Consider the following 22,327-nt stretch of genomic DNA (forward strand, 5'->3'; position numbering starts at 1 on the left):
TGCACTTCCAGTGAATCGAACTTGAGACCTCTGCATTACAGAGCGATGCACTAACTAACTGGACTACCTGTTGTTGACTATATCAATTGTGTTGGTGTCTTCAATGTAAATTGGACGTCTACATCAATTATGATGGGTGTCTTTATCCCCTAGTTTTCCCCTTTCTCTTGAAAGGTATATTGATCATTCTCTCTCAGTAATTCCCTTTGTATATAGAGGTGGGAATTGGTCCGGACGGGCGGGAGATGGACACTAACTCAACCGGTCCGGGCGGAACGGACACGAAACCTAAGTGTCCAACTCGGACATGCGGACAAAACGGGCGGACATTTCGGATTTTTCTCCAACAAAGTGCTCGTCCGTGACCGTTTTGATAGTCGGGCAAACCGGGTATCGGTCGGGCGGACACCGGTCACTAATGAACAAATAAAGAAATTTTTATTCGAAATTTAAAATGTTTAGTCGCTAAAGACAACTTTCTAAAACTCCCACTTTACAATTCTAAAAAGTAAATGAATTCAAAATCGCAAGATAAGCATTGAGATTTCTCATGGATTATGATCGGTTTCTATGCTTCTTCTCATGGATTACGATCGTTTATTGTGGATTCTCGGGTTATTGATGAGATACTGAGATTTTGGAGGAGATAGAGACTAGAGAAGTAGAACGACGAAGACAAAATTAAGAAAAGTGATTTCTAGGGTTATTTATTTTTATTCTTGAAATCTAATGGTTGTAGCTAACTCTACAAATCTAAAGGCTTAAAATCAATCATATAGGCGGGCGGGTATAACGGGTAGGATAAACGGACGGATGTGGGCGGGTTGGGTCGGGCGGACGATAAGGTCTGTTCAACGAACAGACCTAGCTCCGGCGAAGGGAACCCCCTTCGCCGGAGTTTTAGAGAGAGAGAGAGAGAGGTGAGGAAATTAAAAAAAAATTCTAGAGAGAGAGAGGAGAGAGAAAATTAGTTTTTTTTTATTTGAAGGTCGCCGGCCGGAAATTTGGCCGGCCGGCGACCTTGCCGGAGAAGATGATGACGGGGCGAGGTGAGATGATGTGGTAGAGAGAGAAAATGAGATAGAGGAGAGACAGTAACGGTGTTATAACGGAAGGGGGCCATATGGGTATTTCTCGTAAAGTAGGGGGCCAGGCGGGAAGCTGGTCACAAAGTTGGGGGCCATTAGGGAAATAACCCAAAAAAAAACAAATTTCTAATATAAAAACAAATAATTACTTAAACTAACATTTCATATATGTATATTTTCAACAAAAGTACATAATTATCAAAAGGTCCATAAAAGTATAAAGGTCCTAAATAATAACAAAAAGTTACATCTATCTCCTTCGTTAATCGTGCGATTGAACTTGAGACGTTCTAGGAGTTGCTTCAGAAAATCCGTCGTTTAACGGATCAAACTCCATCAAAGTAACATTAAGTTGATGTTTCCACCAATCTTTAACACATACACAACATTCTAACATCTCCGGAGTAAGACTGCTCCTATAATCACCTAAAATTCTCTTACCTAAAGAGAAAGCAGACTCGGATGCAACAGTCGAAACTGGGACCGTAAGAACATCACGTGCTATCCGGTATAAAACTGGATACCTTTTCTCGTTCTCACTCCACCAACTCAAAACATCAAATTTCTCAATATTATCGATTGAAGGATCAGGCTCAGACTCATATCTAGATATTTCTTCGGAAGCAATAGCCAAAGGGTCCCTCATGACTCTCTTAATACTTCTCCAAAAAGCACCCCGTCTTGACGAGTCATCTGTCTCAAATGGAACATCAACAGATGATGAAGGGACAGAAGTAGGGACATTCAAATTAGCTGTATACTCAGAAAATAATTCGCGTAATTTACTGATCACCGTGAAGGCTTGAGAAGTAGAACACTTTATAACATTAGCTGAATTATCAAAACAATTTTCAAGCTCGGCCAATAGCATATCAACTTTCATTTTAATTCTTGAATCCAAAATACATGCAATTCCAAATAAAACATGCGTTTCACCCCAATACTTGCAATTGGCTTCCATGGAATTAATAATTTCAGCAAACAATGGATCATTTAGATTATCCAAAAATGTCATTCCAATATCAACCGAATACTCCAAGACAGAATTCGAAGTTACATACTCAACACCCGGAAAGAAATTTGTTGTTTCATAAAAAGGTTTCAAGAACTTGCACAACAAATTGGCGTGTTGCCAATCATAACTTGATAAAACAGACGGAGGAAATCTATAAGATAAAAAAGAATTTATCGGATCTTTAAATGGCAAAGCACTTTTCAACATAAGGTAAGTTGAATTCCACCGATGTTTAACGTCTAACTATAATTTTTTGGGAGAAAACCCCAACCCTTCACAATGCGTTCGAAATTGTGCATTCCGCCTTTCTGATGCGGAAATATATTCGAGGTTTCCCTTCAACCGTATAAGCATTTCTCTAAACTGAGGGACTTTGAAACCATCCTGAACAACAAGATTCAAGATGTGACAGCAACATCGAACATGGAACAATTCACCTCTCAACGGTAAATGAGGCATTAACTCAATCGAACGAGAAACAGATACTGTATTGGCACTGGCATTATCCATAGAGAGGGAAAACACTTTACCGGAAATCATCCAGTCATTGGTTAATTTGTCGTGCAAAACATTAGCAATGTGTTCCCCGGTATGAGATTTGTCTAAAAGAATATAAGAGATGATTCTCTTTTGAATACACCAACTCTCATCAATATAATGTGCAGTGATAGACATATAACTCAATTTCTGATTCGAAGACCAGATATCAGATGTGAGAGCAATTCGGCCAGGAGCATTAAGTAAAGAATTTCTATGTGCATCCTTTTCTTCTTCAAAACATTTTATAATATCATTTCTAGTTGTTCCCCTAGAAAAAGATTTGAAACCAGGATGACATGAGTCTGTCACATAAAACTCAAAATATGGATCCTCTACAAATTGCAGTGGCAACTCGCGAAGGATTATGAGTTTGATCGTATTTTTCCGAGCTCTCACTTGACTAAACTGAAATGAGGCCAACTTTCCACTGTTTTGATTTTGAGACAATTTTGTCTGTGACATGTCAATTTTCAACTTCTTCACACATATTTGGGTGTGCCTCTTATGATCAGTTGTCCCATTGGACGATTTAGAATCTTTCATAACACCACAAAAAATGCATTTGGCCATTTTAATTATTTTGCCTTCATTTTTAAGATCTGGAATATCTACGAAAGTATAAAACTCCCAAACCTCAGATGTTCTGTCTCTCGTACAGGTTGATTTTTCAGTTGGCAAATCCACTTCAACTGCAGAAGAGCCAGCAGGAGCAAATGAACCAGGATCAGGAGGCCCAACAATACCAGCAGGAGCTAAGTCTCCATCAACACCAATTTGAATCTCTGTCAAATCAACCTAAGTTAGAACCACAGCCAACATAGAAATGTCATTCTAAAGGATGAGTTCATTTATATAGTACTTAGACAAACTAACTTCATCCTTGGTTTATAGGGAAGTCCATCTTTGCTCCAACATCCAATTTCAGACCAGCTTCCTTGAATCACCCATTTTGGTTACTATGTTCGAACAACAGATAAGTTTTCACAATTGTAAGACCACATGACCCGGTTCTTCTGTTGGAAAATAGAATAATCCTTGGCCACTGGTCTTCATCAATCCGGTCCTTCTAAGTGTTTAAACAAGCATCCTTAAAACAGAATGACAAGTGATCTAAGAATCCAAATTATCCAACGACAGTCCTGTTTTAGAAAAGAAAACAATTTTTTTTAAATCAGGTAAGATATGTCTTAAACAAGAGATCAATTTTTTAAAAACAATTTTTCAAAACAGAATGACATGTGATCAATTGTAAGACCATACTACTTTATCAACTAACTACATACTCTTTTGAAACAGATCTCTGATCTGTTTGATCAGATAGATCAATGGTAAAATCTGTCTGATCAAACGGATCAGACTCCCACAAGTATGATTTGTTTCAGAAAGAAAAAAAAAATTAAAAATTTCCACTAATTTGCATCATCTATCTTACATCATGATCACATACAACCATATCAACATGATACATTCATTATTTCCAAAATAGATCACAAATTTGTTTGATCAGACAGATCAATTGTTGATTTCGATCTGTCTGGTCAAACAGATCTAACTCATAAACGAGTTCAGATCTGTTTCGGAAACTAACATGCGAACACTTGATCATCAAAAAAATTACAACCACATATGATACACTTCTTGTTTCTGAAACCGATCGCAGAACTGTTTGATCAGGCAGATCTATGATTGAAATCAATATGTCTGATCAAACAAATCTGACTCATAAACGAGTTTAGATCTGTTTCAGAAACAAAAATGTAAACATTTGATATAAAAAATATTACAACCACATAACATGATAAACTTATTGTTTCTAAAACAGATCGCAAATCTGTTTGATCAGACATATCTATGGTTGATATCGATCTGTCTGATCAAACAAATCTGACTCATAAACGAGTTCAGATATGTTTCAGAAATAATTTATCATCATTATCACATAAAAAAAAAGTAACAGAATATCATAAATAAAATCAGTTGAGTTCGAAGGCTTAACCGCGTCATTTGATCAAAGATCATCGACGTATACCATATACGAACATCAACATATGACGTATCCATCCTCTTAAGCTTTACTCGTAAGCCTTAACCCACACACAGAAGAATAACGAAGCAATAACTAGCAATTACTAACCATTGTAGATTTGAAGCTTTCACTGTTGGATAATGGAGAGCGTCGAAGAGACAGAGAGATTCGATTAATAGATAGATGAGATTACAATGTTAGATGAAGTTGTAAGTGATTAGGGTTAGGGATTTAGCATTTAGGGTTAGGTGGTTTCTGTTTTAGTTAGAGAGAGATAGAGAGAGGGAGGCAGAGAGAGCGAGAGAGGCGGGGAGAGAGAAGCAGAGAGAGTGAGAGAGGCCGAGAGAGAAAGAGGCGGTTTAGGGTTTCTCTGTTGGGGGAAGGGTATTTATAGAAGATGAAAGGTCAAGTTGTATCGATCCAACGGTTGAGATCTAATTTGAAGAGACGCCCTATCTCAGCCGTTGGATCTAAAGGATTTCACGCGGATCCTGAGTAGGGTAGCGGACGGATCTTTTAAACGGGTATCAGGCTATCTTTAGGATGGGTATCGGGCTTTCTATAGGACACGAGTAGCGGGCGGGTAAAGTCGAACGGGTATATCGGGTCGGGACTCGGATATGAAGGCCTATCCGAGTCCCGCCCTAAAAGCCCGAACAATTGGGCCGGGTATGCCCAACCTCGGGTGGCTTTCGGTTTACGGGTGTAAACGGTCCGGGCGGACCGGGCCGGTCTCGGGTTTCCGGACCGTTTTCCCACCCTTACATCAACATAACTCATTAGGTCATTGCCACGAAGATGCGCCGTAAAATGCGACTGCCAAATCAGATAGTTTGTCGCAGTAAGCTTGACTGCGTTAATGGTTGACATGGAAGGAATTTCCATTGAAGATAATGAATAAACACTAAACAGAGAAGGAAGAAAACAATTCTAGTATTACTACCTAGGCAACTGATACCATATAAGATAATATTATTCTTGTGTTTTCTCTTTTTTATGAGAATCCCATAATAAAACAATTCATTATATAGTAAAGTTGAATCTGTTACATACGGAAACTTTCCAATATTCGACAATGGATATAAAGGAAAACAATGACAAAATGGAAATAACTATATATACAAATATTTTAGAATTGGATATTAGATCAGTCAAGAATATTCGTTATCCAATCAATGATCTAATTGTGGTTGATTGGATCAAGAATATATTGTCTAATCTAATATTATTCTCATGTATCAATAGTATATACTATGTACTTAAAGATTTCTTATCAGAAAGGTAAAATCATTGTACCCTGACATACACTTTACCTACACATTTTTTTTTTGTTGAATTACTTTGCATACACAGTTGGTGCATAAAACATGACGATTACTGTCTTAAGGAGAAAGATCTCTTGCCTCGGCTATAAAATCTCATTATACATTTTGTATTCTTGTTCTTTCAACTTTCTCTGAATTTGTCAAAATTGATAATGTTATTCTTTTGAAGGAATTCATAAACCTACTATGCTTTTACAAAACAGAAAGCTATATAATCTATCTTTGTTTTACGGAATAAAATGTCAAGTCTATCTCTGTACTTATCATTTGTATACTAGCGAACAACAATCTTGTCACTTAACAATTTATTTTGTTCTCTCTATTTTATTTGTAAACGTTTTCAAAAGTTACACGACTCTTTTGCTATAAATAAACTTAATAGTTCATGGTAATCTCTTGGGAGATTTTGACGTTGACCCCCATTCTTATATTAATATTAGGACTACACTCCCGTTTTTTAAAAACTTTTTATTTACACCCCCACATTAACGAAAAACGTTAAGTCAGGGTTAATTTGAGCGTGTGTACTGAATTACACACGTGAATATGGACAAAAACACCCTTATTAAATTTCAATTTCAACTTAAGGTCATATTTTCTTTCTTAATCATCCTTCATCACCTATATCACCGCAACCACACTATCGCCGCCATCATCTTCATCTCCTCCTGCGACCACCACCACCAATATCTTCATCTTCACCCATCATCACCACCACCACCACCACCACCACCATTATATTCATCATCATTCTAAAATAGACCACGAAAATATACCACTGTTCCTGGGGTTGATTTCACTTTTTCAGACAAAGTCTAAAAAACTGAAAAAAAAAATATATAAGATTAAATAAGTGAAAACTCTTTTAAGGGGCACATTTGATTTCTGAGAAAGAATCAAGGTCATAGAGAGAGAGAGAGAGATAGACAAATAAACAAAATATTATCTATCATGGGCAAGAACTCAGTGGTTGGTTTATACAGGACAACCTAGTTATTTTGCAAGATTAAAAACTACTGTGTTAAAAACTTGTTCTTCTAATAGATGGGTTTTTAGATATTCACAGTTTGGAAGAAATGGTAGTTTGATTATTCCACTTTTGAATACTACTCACTTTGTTATATTTGAGATCTTTGGCTGGTCCTCTAATGTCCATTCCAAGAATCAAATACCCAACAAAATACCCGTTTAAGAAAATCAATGAACCACTTAAGAATCAAATACCCATCAAAGAAGAACTCCCAATTACTCATCTCTTGGGGCATGATCGAATTCTTTCTCTACCATTACATTCATTACTCAGTAAGGAAACCCCCATCAAAGAAGAACTCCCACTATTGTAAAAGGTCTTGTTTTGATAGTTAGTTTGATGGGTTCTCCTCACAAACTTCTCTATTCAAACCCATCATCATTTATAAAATCATAATCAGATTCAGATTCGTCACAAAACATAAAGTCTCCAAGGACACCATCAATGGAGATTGAATCATGGTAGCATATTTTACGCCAATGAAGGGTCTCAAAAAGGGTCTGACAGAGAGAATAGTTTAAAGAGAGAAAAACTTTGCAGGGGCAAATTCGTCATGCAATTTTGCAGGGGCAATATCGTCATGGTTTGCGCGTGTGTTTGCCACACGCTCAACTTAACTTTAAGTTGACGGTTTCCATCCAAGTAGGGGTGTAAATCAAAAGTATTCAAAAAACGGAGGTGTAGTCCAAATAATGATATAAAAGTGGGGGTGTATGTCTAAATCTCCCATATTAGTAAAGTTTGCACTAGTTTACACATATCACCTAAGATACATTTGCAGGTATTTTCACAAGAGCCTAAATCTAAAAAAAACTAAGAGGCTCTGTTAGCCAAGACCGTCAGTAAAGTACGTCCCAATTTGATGTATTTATTTATAATTTTAAATAGGTCCCGAAAAAAGAATAACATTTAGATGACGAAAGAAAACAACAACGATCTCGAAGATGAATAGCAAAGTAAAGCCCCCCGAAAAAAGCCAAAGTATAAAATTAAAGCTCCATTCTCATTCGGAATTATACAACTTTGATTTGTAGTAGCTATTAATTATAAGCCACCAAATTGGTCACAAATCTTAATTAATAAACACAATTACTTAACCAAAAATAATTAATTAATGATTCATGTTGGAAACAGCAAGAGCAATGGTTGATAACTGCAAGAAGTTCCTATTCTTCTTCGACAATGAAGATGCAAATACACGATTCTCAACTCCTGCCAAACCTTCTTCACATTCAGATGAGGCATCCATGGCAGCACTCATCTTAATATTTGCTGTGAAATAATCATTAGATAAAAATGCAGATTTTACTGCACTTAAATGAACAATAGCATCTGAATATACATCTAAACATTCATTTAAACATTTTTTCACATTAGCATCGGCGACATTGTCGTGGTACTTCAACATATTCTTGATAGACAAAGTTATAGAACTTGCTTTTGCTATAGCTAAATCAGTTGTAACAATACCTAGTCCTTGAACATTTGTTATATTTGTTGATGGATTTGATGATAGAGCTCTTACACAGAAATGGTAGCTAAGATTTGGATCACCACTTGCAGCTTTCTTACATGTTGAATCAATAAATTCATTATCATGTCCTACAACACCATTTAAAAAGAAAAAGAGAAAAAGTGGAACCAAAGAGAAAGATGACCTCATTTCTTTTCTCTTTTGTGTTTTTTTTTTAATTATTTTTGGATTTCTAAATGGTGAGTTTTGAAGAAATAAGGTGAATTTGTTGTTCTCTAATGTGATTTACTTATAGTTTTAGATCATTAAAAATGATTGGTTTTCCTTGATTTGTGGGTGTTGTTATTTTCTTAAGGTGGGAATGGTTTTTAGACTTTTTCTTTTCATGTTATTGGAAAGAAATAGTCGTCCAAGATTGTTTTCAGTTGTGAAGAATATCATAGGTGCTCCTTAGACCAAGTTGGTAATGTTTTTCAACAACAAAGAAGTTCCTAATGTTTAGGTAAACCAAGAGTACGTGTTAGAAGAATTATGTGTGACCTTTTTTTAATTGCCATTGTGCTTCTTGAATTCTATAAACCCTCCCATAACATCCAACCTTTTTTTAATTGCCATTGTGCTTCTTGAATTCTATAAGCCCTCCCATAACATCCAACCTTTAGGGTGCATGATTATTCACTGTGTGAGTAGTAATCTTGAGGTGAATACTTTTTGTTGTAGGATCAAAAGACATACCTAATGCAACATTGGATAAACATAAAAATTGTTTTCTGTGTCATTTCTAGATGGATAGTTATTTTTTTTTATAATAAAAATGTACATGTAGACATAGATGTCCTGAAGAGGAATCTTAAATATTGTGACATTTTAGAATGAAACGTTGTTACACCATCTTAGGATCCAAATTAAGTTTTGCACTGTAAATGATTTTTATTGTTAAATTTCCGAGTTTCTAGTTGAATCTTGATTAGGATGTTTGGCATAATAAGTTTAGAAGACGAACAGAAGAAATTAGAGCATCTCCAATGCAAGACTCAATCTTAAAATCTTAAGTGCCACCTAGGACTTTAGAGTTTTTTTTGAGAAAAAACCTCTCCAATGCAAAACTCAATTGAGATCTTAAGATGATGTGGAAGCATTAAGTTTTAAGTTGTCTCAACTAGAAACTCTATTTTTGAGATCTCTTTTGAGAGTCTTAAGTGTCCTAGTCATCAAATTTAATTTTTGGACCAATAAAAAGTCTTTCTTTCACAACCACTTTTTTCTATTAAATGTATGTGTGACATGTGTCTCTATTAGAGTTTTTTAGAGTGTTGCATTGGAGAAGGACTTGAATTAGAGACACTCAAGTTAGCTACATAGGAAAGAGAATCTCAATTGAGACTCAACACATAAGCCAATTAGAGTTTTTTTTGAGTTTTGCATTGGAGATGCTCTAAATATCATCACAACGGCAATCCAGCTCTTCTCTCGAAAATTTTAGGTCAAGCATAAAAAGAAGTAAAATCCATGAGAATACGAATATCGATGCTGTCTGGTGTCTTAAATAATTTCAGTTCCAAACTAGAAGCCAATAATAAATTCAATAACTGATCTGAATCATTTGACTTTAACTCAGTCTTGAGTTTAATTCATCACAACCTAACTCATCTACATCTGAAGTGGCTTGATAACAAACTAATGGTGTGTTTGGTTGCAGGATTCCTAAGTAGGATTCCTATCAAAAGTGGAATTTGGTAGGAATCATGAATCCTTGGTCTGTTTGGCTACCAAGAATCCTAGGACTCTTGAATCCTAAGGATTCCTAATTCCAAAATTTGTATTGGACCAAAATCCCACCCTACCCCCTAGGATTTGCTAGGATTTTGGATTAATGAACCTAAATTTCAAACTTAAAATCAACAAAAAAATATTTCCTTCTACTAAATCATTATTTTTTTTCAAAATAATTATTTTTTTCAAAAATCATATTTTTTCTAAAGACGTTTAAAAATACTCAAATAATAATAAATCATAGGATTCTTAGTTGCCAAACAACCCAAAAAATATTTACTTGGATTCATGAATCCGTGGAATCATGAATCCCAAGGACTCATGAATCCGCGAATTCATGATTCCGCCATCCAAACACACCATAAGAGTTTTTTTTTTGTTGAACTAACAAACTAAGAGTTAGTAATATTACAATTCTGGGGAAAAATTCTACCAATCTAAAAAAACAACTAAGTTAAGGAAACACAAAATCCAGAGGAAAAGGTGGGGAAAATAAATATTGGGGCTTCACCTCCATTTCTCTTTCAGTTCCTTCTTCTCAGACAACACCCACGTTACAAAGATGGCGGCAATCAGTGCTACAATTGTGATTAGGAGGAGAGCATAGCTGAAATCCTCTGTGAGTGAATCGTAGATACGTGAGGGTGATATTCTGGTAAAGAAAAGATCTACTCCATACGAAAAGACAAGACTAGTTGATTCCAATTTGGTAGGAATAGTTACTATTCCTCGTACTCCTTCCACTTGAAGCGAATGTGTCACGTAAGCCTGCAAAAGTAAGTGTTGGTCAGTATTGGAAACCGTCGCAGAAGGTACTCAAAGATATGAATCATATCACAAACGGATGTAACTAAATGATCCCACAAAAAGATTTAGTTGCCAGAGGCGAATTTGGAGCTGTTCAACAGATTCTAGTGGGGGAATCATCTCTATACTATACATATATATATATATATATATGATGACGACTATGAAAGAGAAAATAAAAACGCACCTGTGGGATGATTGGTAATGTATCCGAAAAAGGTACTATTCCTTCTTCTAACTCGGTTTGGGTTGGAGTTAGCGTCCGGCGAGGATCCAGAAATCGCTTGTCAAGTGCCAAGACCTGTAATTTCCATTCAATAACAGTGAATCCAACCATAAATATGGCAGGAGTATAGTCACGGTCTATCAATAAAACCAGTTTTTTTTAATTTTACATTTATAACCACAAAAGAACCAAGTAAATTAACTTTTAGTGCCACTGGATGTTCACTGACCTGATCACCAACTGTGCCAATTAGAATTTGCTTAGAAGTTATACCCTTGGCTGTTGAAGATACTGCCATTGTTTTCACGGAATGGGTAAAAAAATAAGTTTGTGATTTGACCATCACCTCTGGTCGAGAATATGATGAAATCGGTGAAGTAAGATTATGTTTTCCAATTATAAGTTTCAATACGTCTTTGTTATCCTGTGGAAGGTTGCCAATTTGGGGAAGATTAAATCAAATTTGAGAAAAAGATACATTAAGAGAAGTACAATAAGGAGAGAGTTCATTTAGAAAGTACCGCGCGGGATTGATCATAGATTTCAATGACCGACATCTCATATCTGTGTGCTCTGAGGTTGAAATAGTGGTAGACAACCCAATTCTCAGAAAAAACCTTCATGCATAAGAAGTTATTGTAAGTTCGTGTACTAAAACAATCTGTAGAACTGAAGGTGAAGAGAGAGAAAAAAATTACTTACAGCATGAACAGGACCCTGTGCACCATGGTGAGTCACACGGTGCAGTATCCGTCCAGTTATGGTATCGATAAGATATACTACTAATGAAGATTCCTCTGGAGTAGCTGATCCAATATCACCAGCACCCTTTGGAGAAACGGTAGATACAAAAAGAAGATATTTTGATGTATACTTGTATATGGCTTCTTGATCTACAATTTTCGCTTGAGTATGTACTACCTGGAAGACAAACGAAGATCAGAAAGCAGGAAAACAAAGGTTCTTGTTGTAATGCATCTTCATACGGTATTCATGTCTAATCTATCAAATCTCGTACTGGTTCAAGTTACATTAAGATATCTTTGTCAGTACCACTCACCACCTCAACCGAGTAAAATAATCAATCACACTGGGTAGTTGGTTAGACTGGATTAATAGTACATTTCATGATAAAAGATGAAAGAAGTTTGTGATAAATAAACCAAAGACATAACGAAATGGAAAGGAACGAGGATAAGATAGAAAGAGTGGACGCAAACCTCAATTAATTTTTTAGTTGCAGTAGCAATAATCTTCTCTGAGTCTGAGGGGAATATGATTGACCACAATTCTCTTGTATTAAAGCAATATTCGTCAAAAACTTCAGGATTGCAAGTTTTATGCAATGCATACCCTCTTATGATATCTTCATCGGAATCAATTAAGTACCAGTATAAATTTGAGAGCTCATTTTGACAAATCTTAAGAGCTTCAGGAGTTCTCGGAAATAAGTGTGCATGCTTATTAGCATCTATAATAAGATGAAGTCGCTGCTCTGTTGAATCCGTAAAAGGAAGTGGAATAATATCCGCTATGGAATAAGCAAGGGGTGAAGAGTTAAGTTCCTGTCCAGTGTAAGAATCGACAAAAGCAAGAACACCCGGAGCATCGGAATTAAGCCCACATCTACCAACTACAAGAACTGATGGATTCGAATCAAGTGCATGATGATGAGGGACCTGCCACTGGTACATATTCAACAAAGATGGATCGGGACAGGCTTCTGATCTTCTAAGAGAAGGAAGCAAAAGAGACCACACAACTCGTCCGTCTCCAGTGTGCAGTGCGAAAAGCTTGCCAGATTTAGTGAGTACAATCAGAAGCTTCCGAAAACCATTGTGGTCTCTTGTCATCTTGTTCCTTTCGGAGTTCTTTAACCTCATTCCTTGTATAGCAACTATGTCATCAGGGCTTGCAAGCATTAAAGTTCCTTTAAGTTTCAGGACATGTCCCTTCAATACAAAGAAAACCAGTTTCAGTACGAATAATTATCAAAAACATGTACCTTCAATTTTGAGGAAGATAACATAGAAAGGATATTCATTTTGCAAAGTGAGGTCATTAAATGCAATGTTGTCAAATCGCAAATCGTACAGTGAATCGTTTTCTACTTTTAAAAATCGGATCGCTAAATCGAATCGTGAATCGTAAGATTTAATAATCAAACTAAATCTTTATTGTTCTAATAATTTCATATTACATTTTATAATACATTTTTATTGGCTTTTAGGAATTACTTTCTGTAATGTTCTCACAATATACTCCATATTTTTCAAAATATTAGTGTATACTATATAGTTAACTAAACATATAGTTAAGTAATAAACATAATTATGTATAGATTTATATATCCCAACTAACCTAATTTATTATCCCTATTAATTTTGAATTTACATTTAATACAGTCTTTTAACAACTAAAACTTTTTTTCAAAGACCAGTTGACCATGTCTTTTCCCTATACACTATTTGGGGCTAGAAGGTGAAGGGTCTAAGAGGGAGAGACCAGAAGGTCATAAGAAAATATGGTGAGAGAGAATCACATTAAGTCTCTCTTGTTTCTCTCTCTCTCTACAACCCTTATCTCTGATTTTCTCTCTCTGAACATCAAAATAGAAGACACCAGAACAGAAAAGAAACCAGATTATGAGCAAGAAGAAGAAGTAAAACTGAAAATAAGAAGATGAAATATGGACCATGTACTTTCTTTTCATTCAGCTTCAACAAGGTTAGAAGTTGTAAAACCCTAAATACTTCATCTCCCATTTTCTTCAAGTTCACTTGAATCGTGGGATTCAATTTGAATCCCACGATTCATGATTTAGGGTGCGATTCCAAGTAAAAATCGCACGATTCTTGCTTAAATGCGATTTGACTCAGTTTTGGATCGATTTCAGTCCGATCCGATTCAGATCGTGCGATCTGAATCGCGAATCGGACGATTTTGACACCACTAATTAAATGTACACGATTTAGATTCCAACAGAAAACGGCATACTTGGCAACTTCTGTTATAAGTAACTCGAGTGAGAAACACTACATAATCGACTTAGGTCAAGAACAGACCTTCACTTTATGTGAATTCACACCATAGCAAGACATTGGACAAAAATAGCAACAAAAAGATTTTGAAACTTCATTAAAATGTGTTAAGTGATACCTATACACGATACAACCTAGTGTCCATACAAGATTATCTCAGCAGAATGTGTATAATAACATTGTGCTCCCCTATGCCCTTAGAAAACATGGTAAGACATAGAGTCTTTCTAGTTTTAACCGAGACACCTCAACGTAATCAGTGAGGGGAGTTGAATTTTTTACTTGCTTAAAAGTGCAAAGAATTTGGTCTACTTGCTGGAGCTCTCTGTGCTGGGTCTGCTCTAAAGACAGTCAACTAAAAACTCATCTTATTATTTTAAATATATCCAAATTTTGGTTGATCCCAAGGTCTCTGATTTAGCAGCCAACCCATAATATTCTTTATTTAGGCTGGGTTCAGTCTTGAATATCCATAAGAATTTGTCATCTGGTCGGTTATTATGGACCTCATGGTCACAGAAAAAGTCGCGTGCCTTGAAAGATCTACGCAATTCGATTTTAGAGCTAATTGTGCTCCAAACATTATTTTTTACTCAAAGAAACATGAACTTTTTTACTTCACAAAGACTCCTTGGGGTGCAGAGAGATCAAGAACGCTTGGTAAGAGGATTATTCCTAATAACATTTTACAAAATTTGCAGGAAATAGTTGATATGCCGAGAAGGCCATTCCCTTGAAAATAAACTAACATACTGTTAGTCATGGCATTTAAGAAGTATAGGCCCCTTTCAGAATTATCAATTTCACTAGCTTAATTTTTCAACAAAAGGCAGTAGTGAGGAAGATAGAGTCACACCTTGAGCCATTCAAATAGGCTGTGCTCCACCTTTGAGACAGATACACCATCCTTTTCCACAGGAAGTTCGGCAGTTGCCATGTTTACAATAGAAGCAAGCCCATCCTCCCTCTTCCAGACAATCTCACCTTGTTGTAGCAACAAAAGTGAATGATCTTCCATGACAATCAAGGCTCTAAACCCATAGCTCCTGTCTGTTCTGATATAATTATTTATGAAAACCTTCTCCACGTACCCTCTTTGCTGGTCCATTCTAATTCTTTCTTTAAGCAGATCATTACTCCAGTCATTAGCATGTTTCACTGTGATACCAATCTCACTTTCACCATTTTCAACAAATGCAAAAGCTTGTTCTCCCTCCGAAAAGGAGAGGGGGTCACTAATAGCTGCTGGGTAACTTATTTTCTCTACCACAGAAAGTTTGTCAACACCTGTAACTCTTACAAAGACTATAACTGAATTGATTCTTAGAGCAACCATGCCTGTAAACTTTGAAGGCAATATTGTGACCGTCCCGGAAGAATTCTCAATAAGATCTGAAATGTGAGTCTGGTGAAAGCTAAATCCACCATCCCCAAAGCTTATTGACACTAAAGTTGACCTGCTAGTATCTAATGCCACCAGTAAGTCGTCGGAAATAAATGACAATTCCCCGGAAAAACCACCAGGAAAGTTTTCTTTGTTGTGTTTTACTACCTCACCACTTTTACCATCAATCTGATACCTAACAAACTCTGATGAACCAACAAATCCTACAGCAGATATGGTATCACTGTCAGGGTGATGAGTAACTTGCTTAATCTCCAAGCTGCAAAGACAGTACGAGATAGATGAGTAACATGACACTGAAGCAACTTAACGTATAGTGGATAAGAACACCAAAAGATAATTCAAATTTTGTTAACCTCTCAGTCAACTCTTTCCTCCAAATAACAGCACCGTCTATGCTCGATACAGCATGCAAACACCCTTTCCCGAAAACAAGAACTGTGTTGTCATTGTTTATCTTCAAGCTTGCCTTCAGAAATTAAAAAATGTCAAGTAATAATCTTTTATTTCATTTAACTACTTAGATCCATGAACAGTTTCTGAAAAAAACATAAATTGCCGATAAACAGATCCACACAAACACATATACACAAATAGCACAGACATTAAACGACTAGAAGCACTCTATGAAAATCAGAAGAATTACATGATATACTAAAGTTCCTGTCTGATCAATGAATCTAAGCTCAAAAACCACCTAAATTAGTGACAAAACATGGATTGATTTTATTAAATTATAAACAAGAAACACTCAACCGAAACAAGATACCATCCTGACTGAGCTCATAACCCCAAACAACTAAAATTGTTGGGAATATCTTGTGTGTATTTGACCAAGAGTAATGGGCCTCAAGTCTCTCAGACTTCATAGGCTAAGTAACATAACATAGTTATGACCATCAAAGCTATGTCGTATGAGGTGCTAGCGAGGTAAGGCTAAGAACCTCTTGCGGCTAATAAGTGCGACATCAGAATAAGTCGCTTCCGGAAATTTAAGACTTCATCTTTAGTTCCTGATTGTAAAATAGATGTTTTCTCCACACCTATATGTCAATTATAATCAACATCAAGCATATCATACTTAGCCTACCAAAGCAATAAAGTGATAATTAGGGTTCCCTCTAGATGTTCCTTACATTGGTCTCATCTGGCCTATATTATTTACTCTTTGGCAAAAGAAAGAGCCTTAACAAATATACTACAGATTACTATTTACAAGTAAAATAATGTTTGACACAAACGCAAGCAAATACGAAAAACCAACAATCTGTCATTTTTTAATTAAGGCAATAAAATCGAGCAGGCTAAATCATCATGCAAGGTAAGGAAGATTCTTAGTTGAAAATGCTTAAGCGCTCAAAAAAAGACCACCAGAAACCTCTCAAGTCTCAAAAGAGCGCTTCAAGCCGTCCTCACCCTAATGCTTGCCTTTCAAACATAAAATTGAAGTCTCCTAATTTATATGCTACAATAGTACGAGACATACAACTATGTTAACAAATCTAAGATAAAAAAAGAGAACATAGGAAAGCAAAAGTTTATCTCTTACCTGTATTGATAACAAAGACTTTGAGGGCGTAGAACCTTGAAGGTGAGACTCCCATACCATCTGTCCATCGGGAAGATTCCACGCTCTTAAAACGCTACCTCCTGATGAAAGGGTAACAACATCTGAAAGTAGTAAACCAATCGTCAAGTTTCTGTTCTTCGAAATGCAAGAGTCCATCTATGATTGCTATTCATACATAGATTAGAACAAGTAATAGAGCTAAAGCGAAACTGATAATTAAGTAAACTTCGAAAGAATTATATCTATGCACTTTCTTACTAAAAATTGTCACTTATACTTAGCCGGTAATGATTAACAAAAGAGAATAGGAAGTTGGGAACGATAATGAAAAGTTTTAAAGATAATTACATTTTCCAAATGCGATATCGAATTGATCAATAACATCATTGCTACCAAGGACATGCCTCCAAACTGCAATCACACAAAAACAGTTCACTGAACTGAAATCCACTTAAAGAAAATACAATCTTATAACTGTTATCAGACTTATTAAACTAGGGCAATTCGAATATGAACATCATCACAAATTAAAAAAAAAAAAAACTAGTCAAAAATCACAACTTCCAGCAGAAAATAATAAGCATACATATATCTCCTCTTCGAAGATCCAAAGAAGCAATCACATTCTCCTCCGTAGAAACTATTACTCGCTTTCTTCCAGCTTTTTGAGTATGAAATACCGCTTGCTTTACTTTCCCTATATATTTCTGATGCCTAAAACAATCAAAATTAACAAGATCTTAAAAATATCTGAAAATTCAGAGAAATCCAACTGAAAAGTACTGGTAGATTGATCGAATAAGTGATTTCGAATTAATGAGTACTAGAATCGGAATCTAGTAAAAAAAGAAAAACTGAGATTCAGAGTAGTTATTAGAGAAGAAATTGAATCAGAATATCTTGTGAGGAAGTAACGTACCAATCGGCTAGACCTACTTGATCTTCATAGATAGCAAAGCTTGGGATTGCATAGAAGGAGAGAAGAAGGAGAAGGAAAACCCTAATCACCATAGCCATGTCGATTTTTCTCTGTTCTCAGAGTAAATCTGAGAGAAACTGAAAGTCTGCTTGGTGTGGAAGGTCCACCAAAGAAAAGGAGATGGAAGGCGTAGTACGCACCCACTTTAAAAATTCTGATTACCTCCGTCGACTAAAAATCGGGACAGGGTGCGTCTATAGGTCCTTCTCCTTTTTACTCTTCGCCCTCCTCATTCTTAGTGCTCCCACGTACTGGGGCAGTCTGAGTGCACTTGAACTAGACCTAATCTGTGTTAGGTTTAAGGGAAATGCTAAAGTTACAAAAGATTTTGACAAAAGATAGTTCTCAGCTGATGTGGCGGTTGTAGTTTGAAACTTTGACCAAATCTAGGCCGTTGAGAGATGAATATCACAACCGCCACATCAGCTGCGAACTTTCTTTTGTCAAAATCTTTTGTAACTCTGGCATCTCCCTAGGTTTAATTAGTACAGATACAGGCAAGTCTGGGTACTATTCAACCGTCTTGTCCTTGAACCTAGAGAAAAATGAGTATCTATAGAATATAGTTGTTAATATTTCAAGAACCCGATGTATAATTTGGTAAAAAAAAATTGTCCGAGTCGTTTGGTACGCTACATAAAAGGTGCTTTTATATCTTAAAAAGCTAGGATGTGACATTTAGTAAAAAAATGTAATTTTCGTATTATTGTTATTAAATAATATGCTTATATCATTATATTAATAAAAAATATATAAATATTAAAAACTAAAATAAAATAATAGAATTTTTTTTTATTTTTCATAAACACATAAAGATCAAAATTTGAACCTTATGTAGTGGTGATTAGGCCTGTAAACCGTAGCTTATCGGAACGGATATAGGCATATCTGTATCTGAACTCGATAAGCTATCCGAATATCCGTATCCGATAATTATCCGACGGATATTATAAATTAATATCTGAATCCGATAATATTAAGGGATATCGGATAATATCCGATATCCGAAACTTTAACAAAATTTCAAATTTTTCCTATAAATTTTTAACCATTAGATCTAAATAATAAATCTCAGCCATACATTTTATATATTATTATGAATAAATTTAAATTTTTATTATTTTCTTATATTACTTATCGGATACGGATATTTATCGGATCGAATATCAGTGTATCCGTATCCGATATCCGATAAGGAATATCCGAATCCGTATCCGATATTCGAAATTTCAGATATTTTTTTAAAATTCGAACACGGATGCGAACCAGATGTCGAATATTCGGATATCCATTGACAGACTTAATGGTGATTGTGCTCAATGGTGATGGATGTGTTATGGTGGTGCTTAATGGTGGCAGAGTTACGGTAGTGATGGTGGTGGTAGAATGGATGGGGTGTTGGTGGTAAGGGGGTAAAGTTGCAACGACAGTAGTGAAATGGTGTTGGTGGAGGTGGTATAGAGTGTTGGCGGAGTGGTCGATTTGTGGCGATGGTGGTGAAGTGGTTGTGATGGTGGTGGAGTTGGGGCGAATCTGAAGTGGTGGTGATGGAGTTACACCGAAGGCGAAGTTACGTCGGAGGTCGTGGAGTTGCAGGGGAGATGGTGAAGCGTCGGTGATGGTGCTAGAGTGGTGGCGAAGGTGGTGGAGTGGTTGTAAAAAAAATTTGATGGTTGTAGAGTAATTGTGGTTGTGGTGGAGTTGCGGTGAAAATGGTAGAGCGGTGGTGATGGAGTTGTGTCGGAGGTGGTATGGAAGTTGTGAAGTGTTGGTGATGGTGGTGGAATGGTGGCAGAGGTGGTGGGGTGATGGTCAAAGGTGGGGTGAAGTGATTGTGGTGGCAGAGGTGGTGGGGTGGTCGTGATAGTGGTGGATGTTTTTTGATGGTGTCAAAAAAGATAAATATTTTATTTTCATAGCTAGCTTTTAATAAGCAGGTATATAAAAGCCACAAAATTGTGGCTTCTGCGTTTTGGAGAAAATGGGCTTTTCTAGCTTAACATAAGCTACAGCTTTTTTGAACCAAACGCGCAAAATTTTCAATAAGCGCTGAAAATATGCTAAAGCTTTTTTTAAGCGGAACCAAACGGGGCCAAATTGTTACAAAAATGGGTAATTCCCATAGTGGGTGATCAAATGTTTTGGTTAGGGGCGTCGGATGGAAAAATCTGATTCACCGAATCTTAGATGTCCAGTCTCTAGGAGTGTCCCTAAAAACTTGGAGGCCCAATGCCAAACTATAATAGCCCCCCTCCGCATAACACAAACGATATACTTTTTATCCATAAATCTAAAATTTGAATATGAAAATATTAAACTTTCATAAACCTAAACTCAAAATATTATTTTGTTGTCATATATTTCAATTTTTATAAATATAGATTTATGAAGAACTGATTTACTAAAAATGACTTAAATCTTGGTTTACACTCTTACATTTTGATTTGTCTAGGTTTAACCACGATAATAAACGGTCTACATCAAATGAAATATTAAATAAAATTCTAAATATCATGAATTATTAGCGGTAACAAAATTTTTCTTAGTTACACCTGAATTTTCATTCATATGTAGGGATTTTATCCTATACAGTTGACATGGTTTTGAGAATTTTGATTCCTTTTGAGTACAACATGAGACTTACAAAAGTAAATTACAATAGGAGACTTACAAAAGTAAATTACAATATGAATCTTAAATGAGTACGGCATTACAATAACAAAATAAAAAGACCCTAAATGTCACAAAATGAAAAGTTCCCAAACGTCTTAAACTTTATTATACATAAGTATATGTAAGAACGATGAACCAAGACGAGGTTGTTGAGTGAATAAGATGGTGTCCTCCTGATTTAATAAGATGTTGTACAATCTTCTTTTGGTGCTCTTTCTTTTTTCTTGATCGTTGTAGCCAAATCTGAATTGGAAGTTGTAGATTAATCAACAACGATCAGCATAAGTAAATAATAAGTGATATGATAGGGAAGATCCATTTCAGCATCATAAAAAAGAAAATCCTTAATTAAAGTGTCAGATCGACAAACTTTTCGAAGTCTTCAAATAAAATACTTGAAGGAAACCACCAAATCAAACGAAGTAAAGCGACTACTAATCTTTCTTACTCAATAATTTCGTATTTGGGATTACCTGCAGATCTGGTTTAGACTTCTTTTTAGATTTGATACAAAAAAAAAATAAGAAAGTCATAAAAGATCTGACCATGGAAAAAGAATTTACCCGCAGATCTGAGGTAAGGAATACCTACATTGGAATGTGAAAACACTAAAACTGTAGAAAATTTATATTTTGTTTGGTCAAAATTCACATTTGTATTTTGTTTGGTTAAAATTCACATATATATATATATATATATTTTGATTGGTTAAAAACTCATATTTGTATTTTGGTTAAAATTCCCTCCTCGCCCGCTATTTAAAAAAAATTAACCATGACATCAACTTTTAAAAAATAAAAAATTGCAATGCAACCATATTAAGAGGTCGTTTGGCAACAAAAAGTAAAAGTACTTTAACTTGTAGTAGAAGTTATTTTACTTTAAAAAAGTCAAAAGTTAGTTTGGCAAAACACTTACTTATAAGTCAAAAAGTCAGTTTGGCAACAACTTTTATATTTTTGGCGTAATTTTCTCACAATTTACTTTATTCTTCTTATCATTGTTTATTTTACGTAAAATAAATTCAGATTATAATGAGACATAATTCTCACTACTACTACTACAACTCTCTCTTTCCTAGACTACTACTACTACTACAACCCTCTTTCACATACACAGAATTGATCTAGAAACAAAAGACATAATAATTTATCTCTTAATCCAACATCATCAACATAATTAGCAATTATAGATTCAAGAACAACATGAAAAAGAAAAATCTCTACAACAATTATGATAAGTAAAATCTCAATAACAAAAATAGGGGAAAAGATTTCAGAAGCAATATTTTTAACAAATAAATAAAATATCTTTCACAACTTCATATAGAGAGGGAAAATAAGAGATAGATCTAA

The 22,327-nt window shown here is 35.5% G+C and overlaps 1 protein-coding gene and 1 pseudogene across 2 annotated transcripts; both read right to left on the reverse strand.

Annotated features, from left to right (window-relative positions):
- Nucleotides 1-8,006: 8,006 nt before the first annotated feature.
- LOC147532134 (putative invertase inhibitor pseudogene) lies at nt 8,007-8,751 on the reverse strand (annotated as a pseudogene).
- Nucleotides 8,752-10,058: 1,307 nt separating this feature from the next.
- Nucleotides 10,059-18,385, reverse strand: LOC147532135 (uncharacterized). Of its 2 annotated transcripts, none has more exons than XM_086651090.1 (13): nt 18,240-18,385; nt 17,907-18,034; nt 17,669-17,731; nt 17,300-17,421; nt 16,107-16,219; nt 15,202-16,009; nt 12,525-13,256; nt 12,007-12,225; nt 11,826-11,921; nt 11,534-11,728; nt 11,266-11,379; nt 10,661-11,039; nt 10,059-10,175 (listed from the first exon to the last, which is right to left on the reverse strand). In XM_086651090.1, exons 1-12 carry the CDS (start codon nt 18,335-18,337, stop codon nt 10,779-10,781), a joined length of 2,949 nt encoding a protein of 982 aa, XP_086507216.1. In that variant the 5' UTR covers nt 18,338-18,385; the 3' UTR covers nt 10,059-10,175; nt 10,661-10,778. The 2 variants fall into 2 exon arrangements, with proteins under 2 accessions (XP_086507216.1, XP_086507217.1); XM_086651091.1 differs by having other exon boundaries at nt 10,632-11,039.
- Between the last annotated feature and the right edge of the window lie 3,942 nt (nt 18,386-22,327).

This window comes from Eschscholzia californica, unplaced genomic scaffold (genome assembly GCF_041429995.1).
Source record: "Eschscholzia californica isolate CP2 unplaced genomic scaffold, dmEscCali1.0.p SCAF_6, whole genome shotgun sequence".
NCBI lineage: Eukaryota > Viridiplantae > Streptophyta > Magnoliopsida > Ranunculales > Papaveraceae > Eschscholzia > Eschscholzia californica.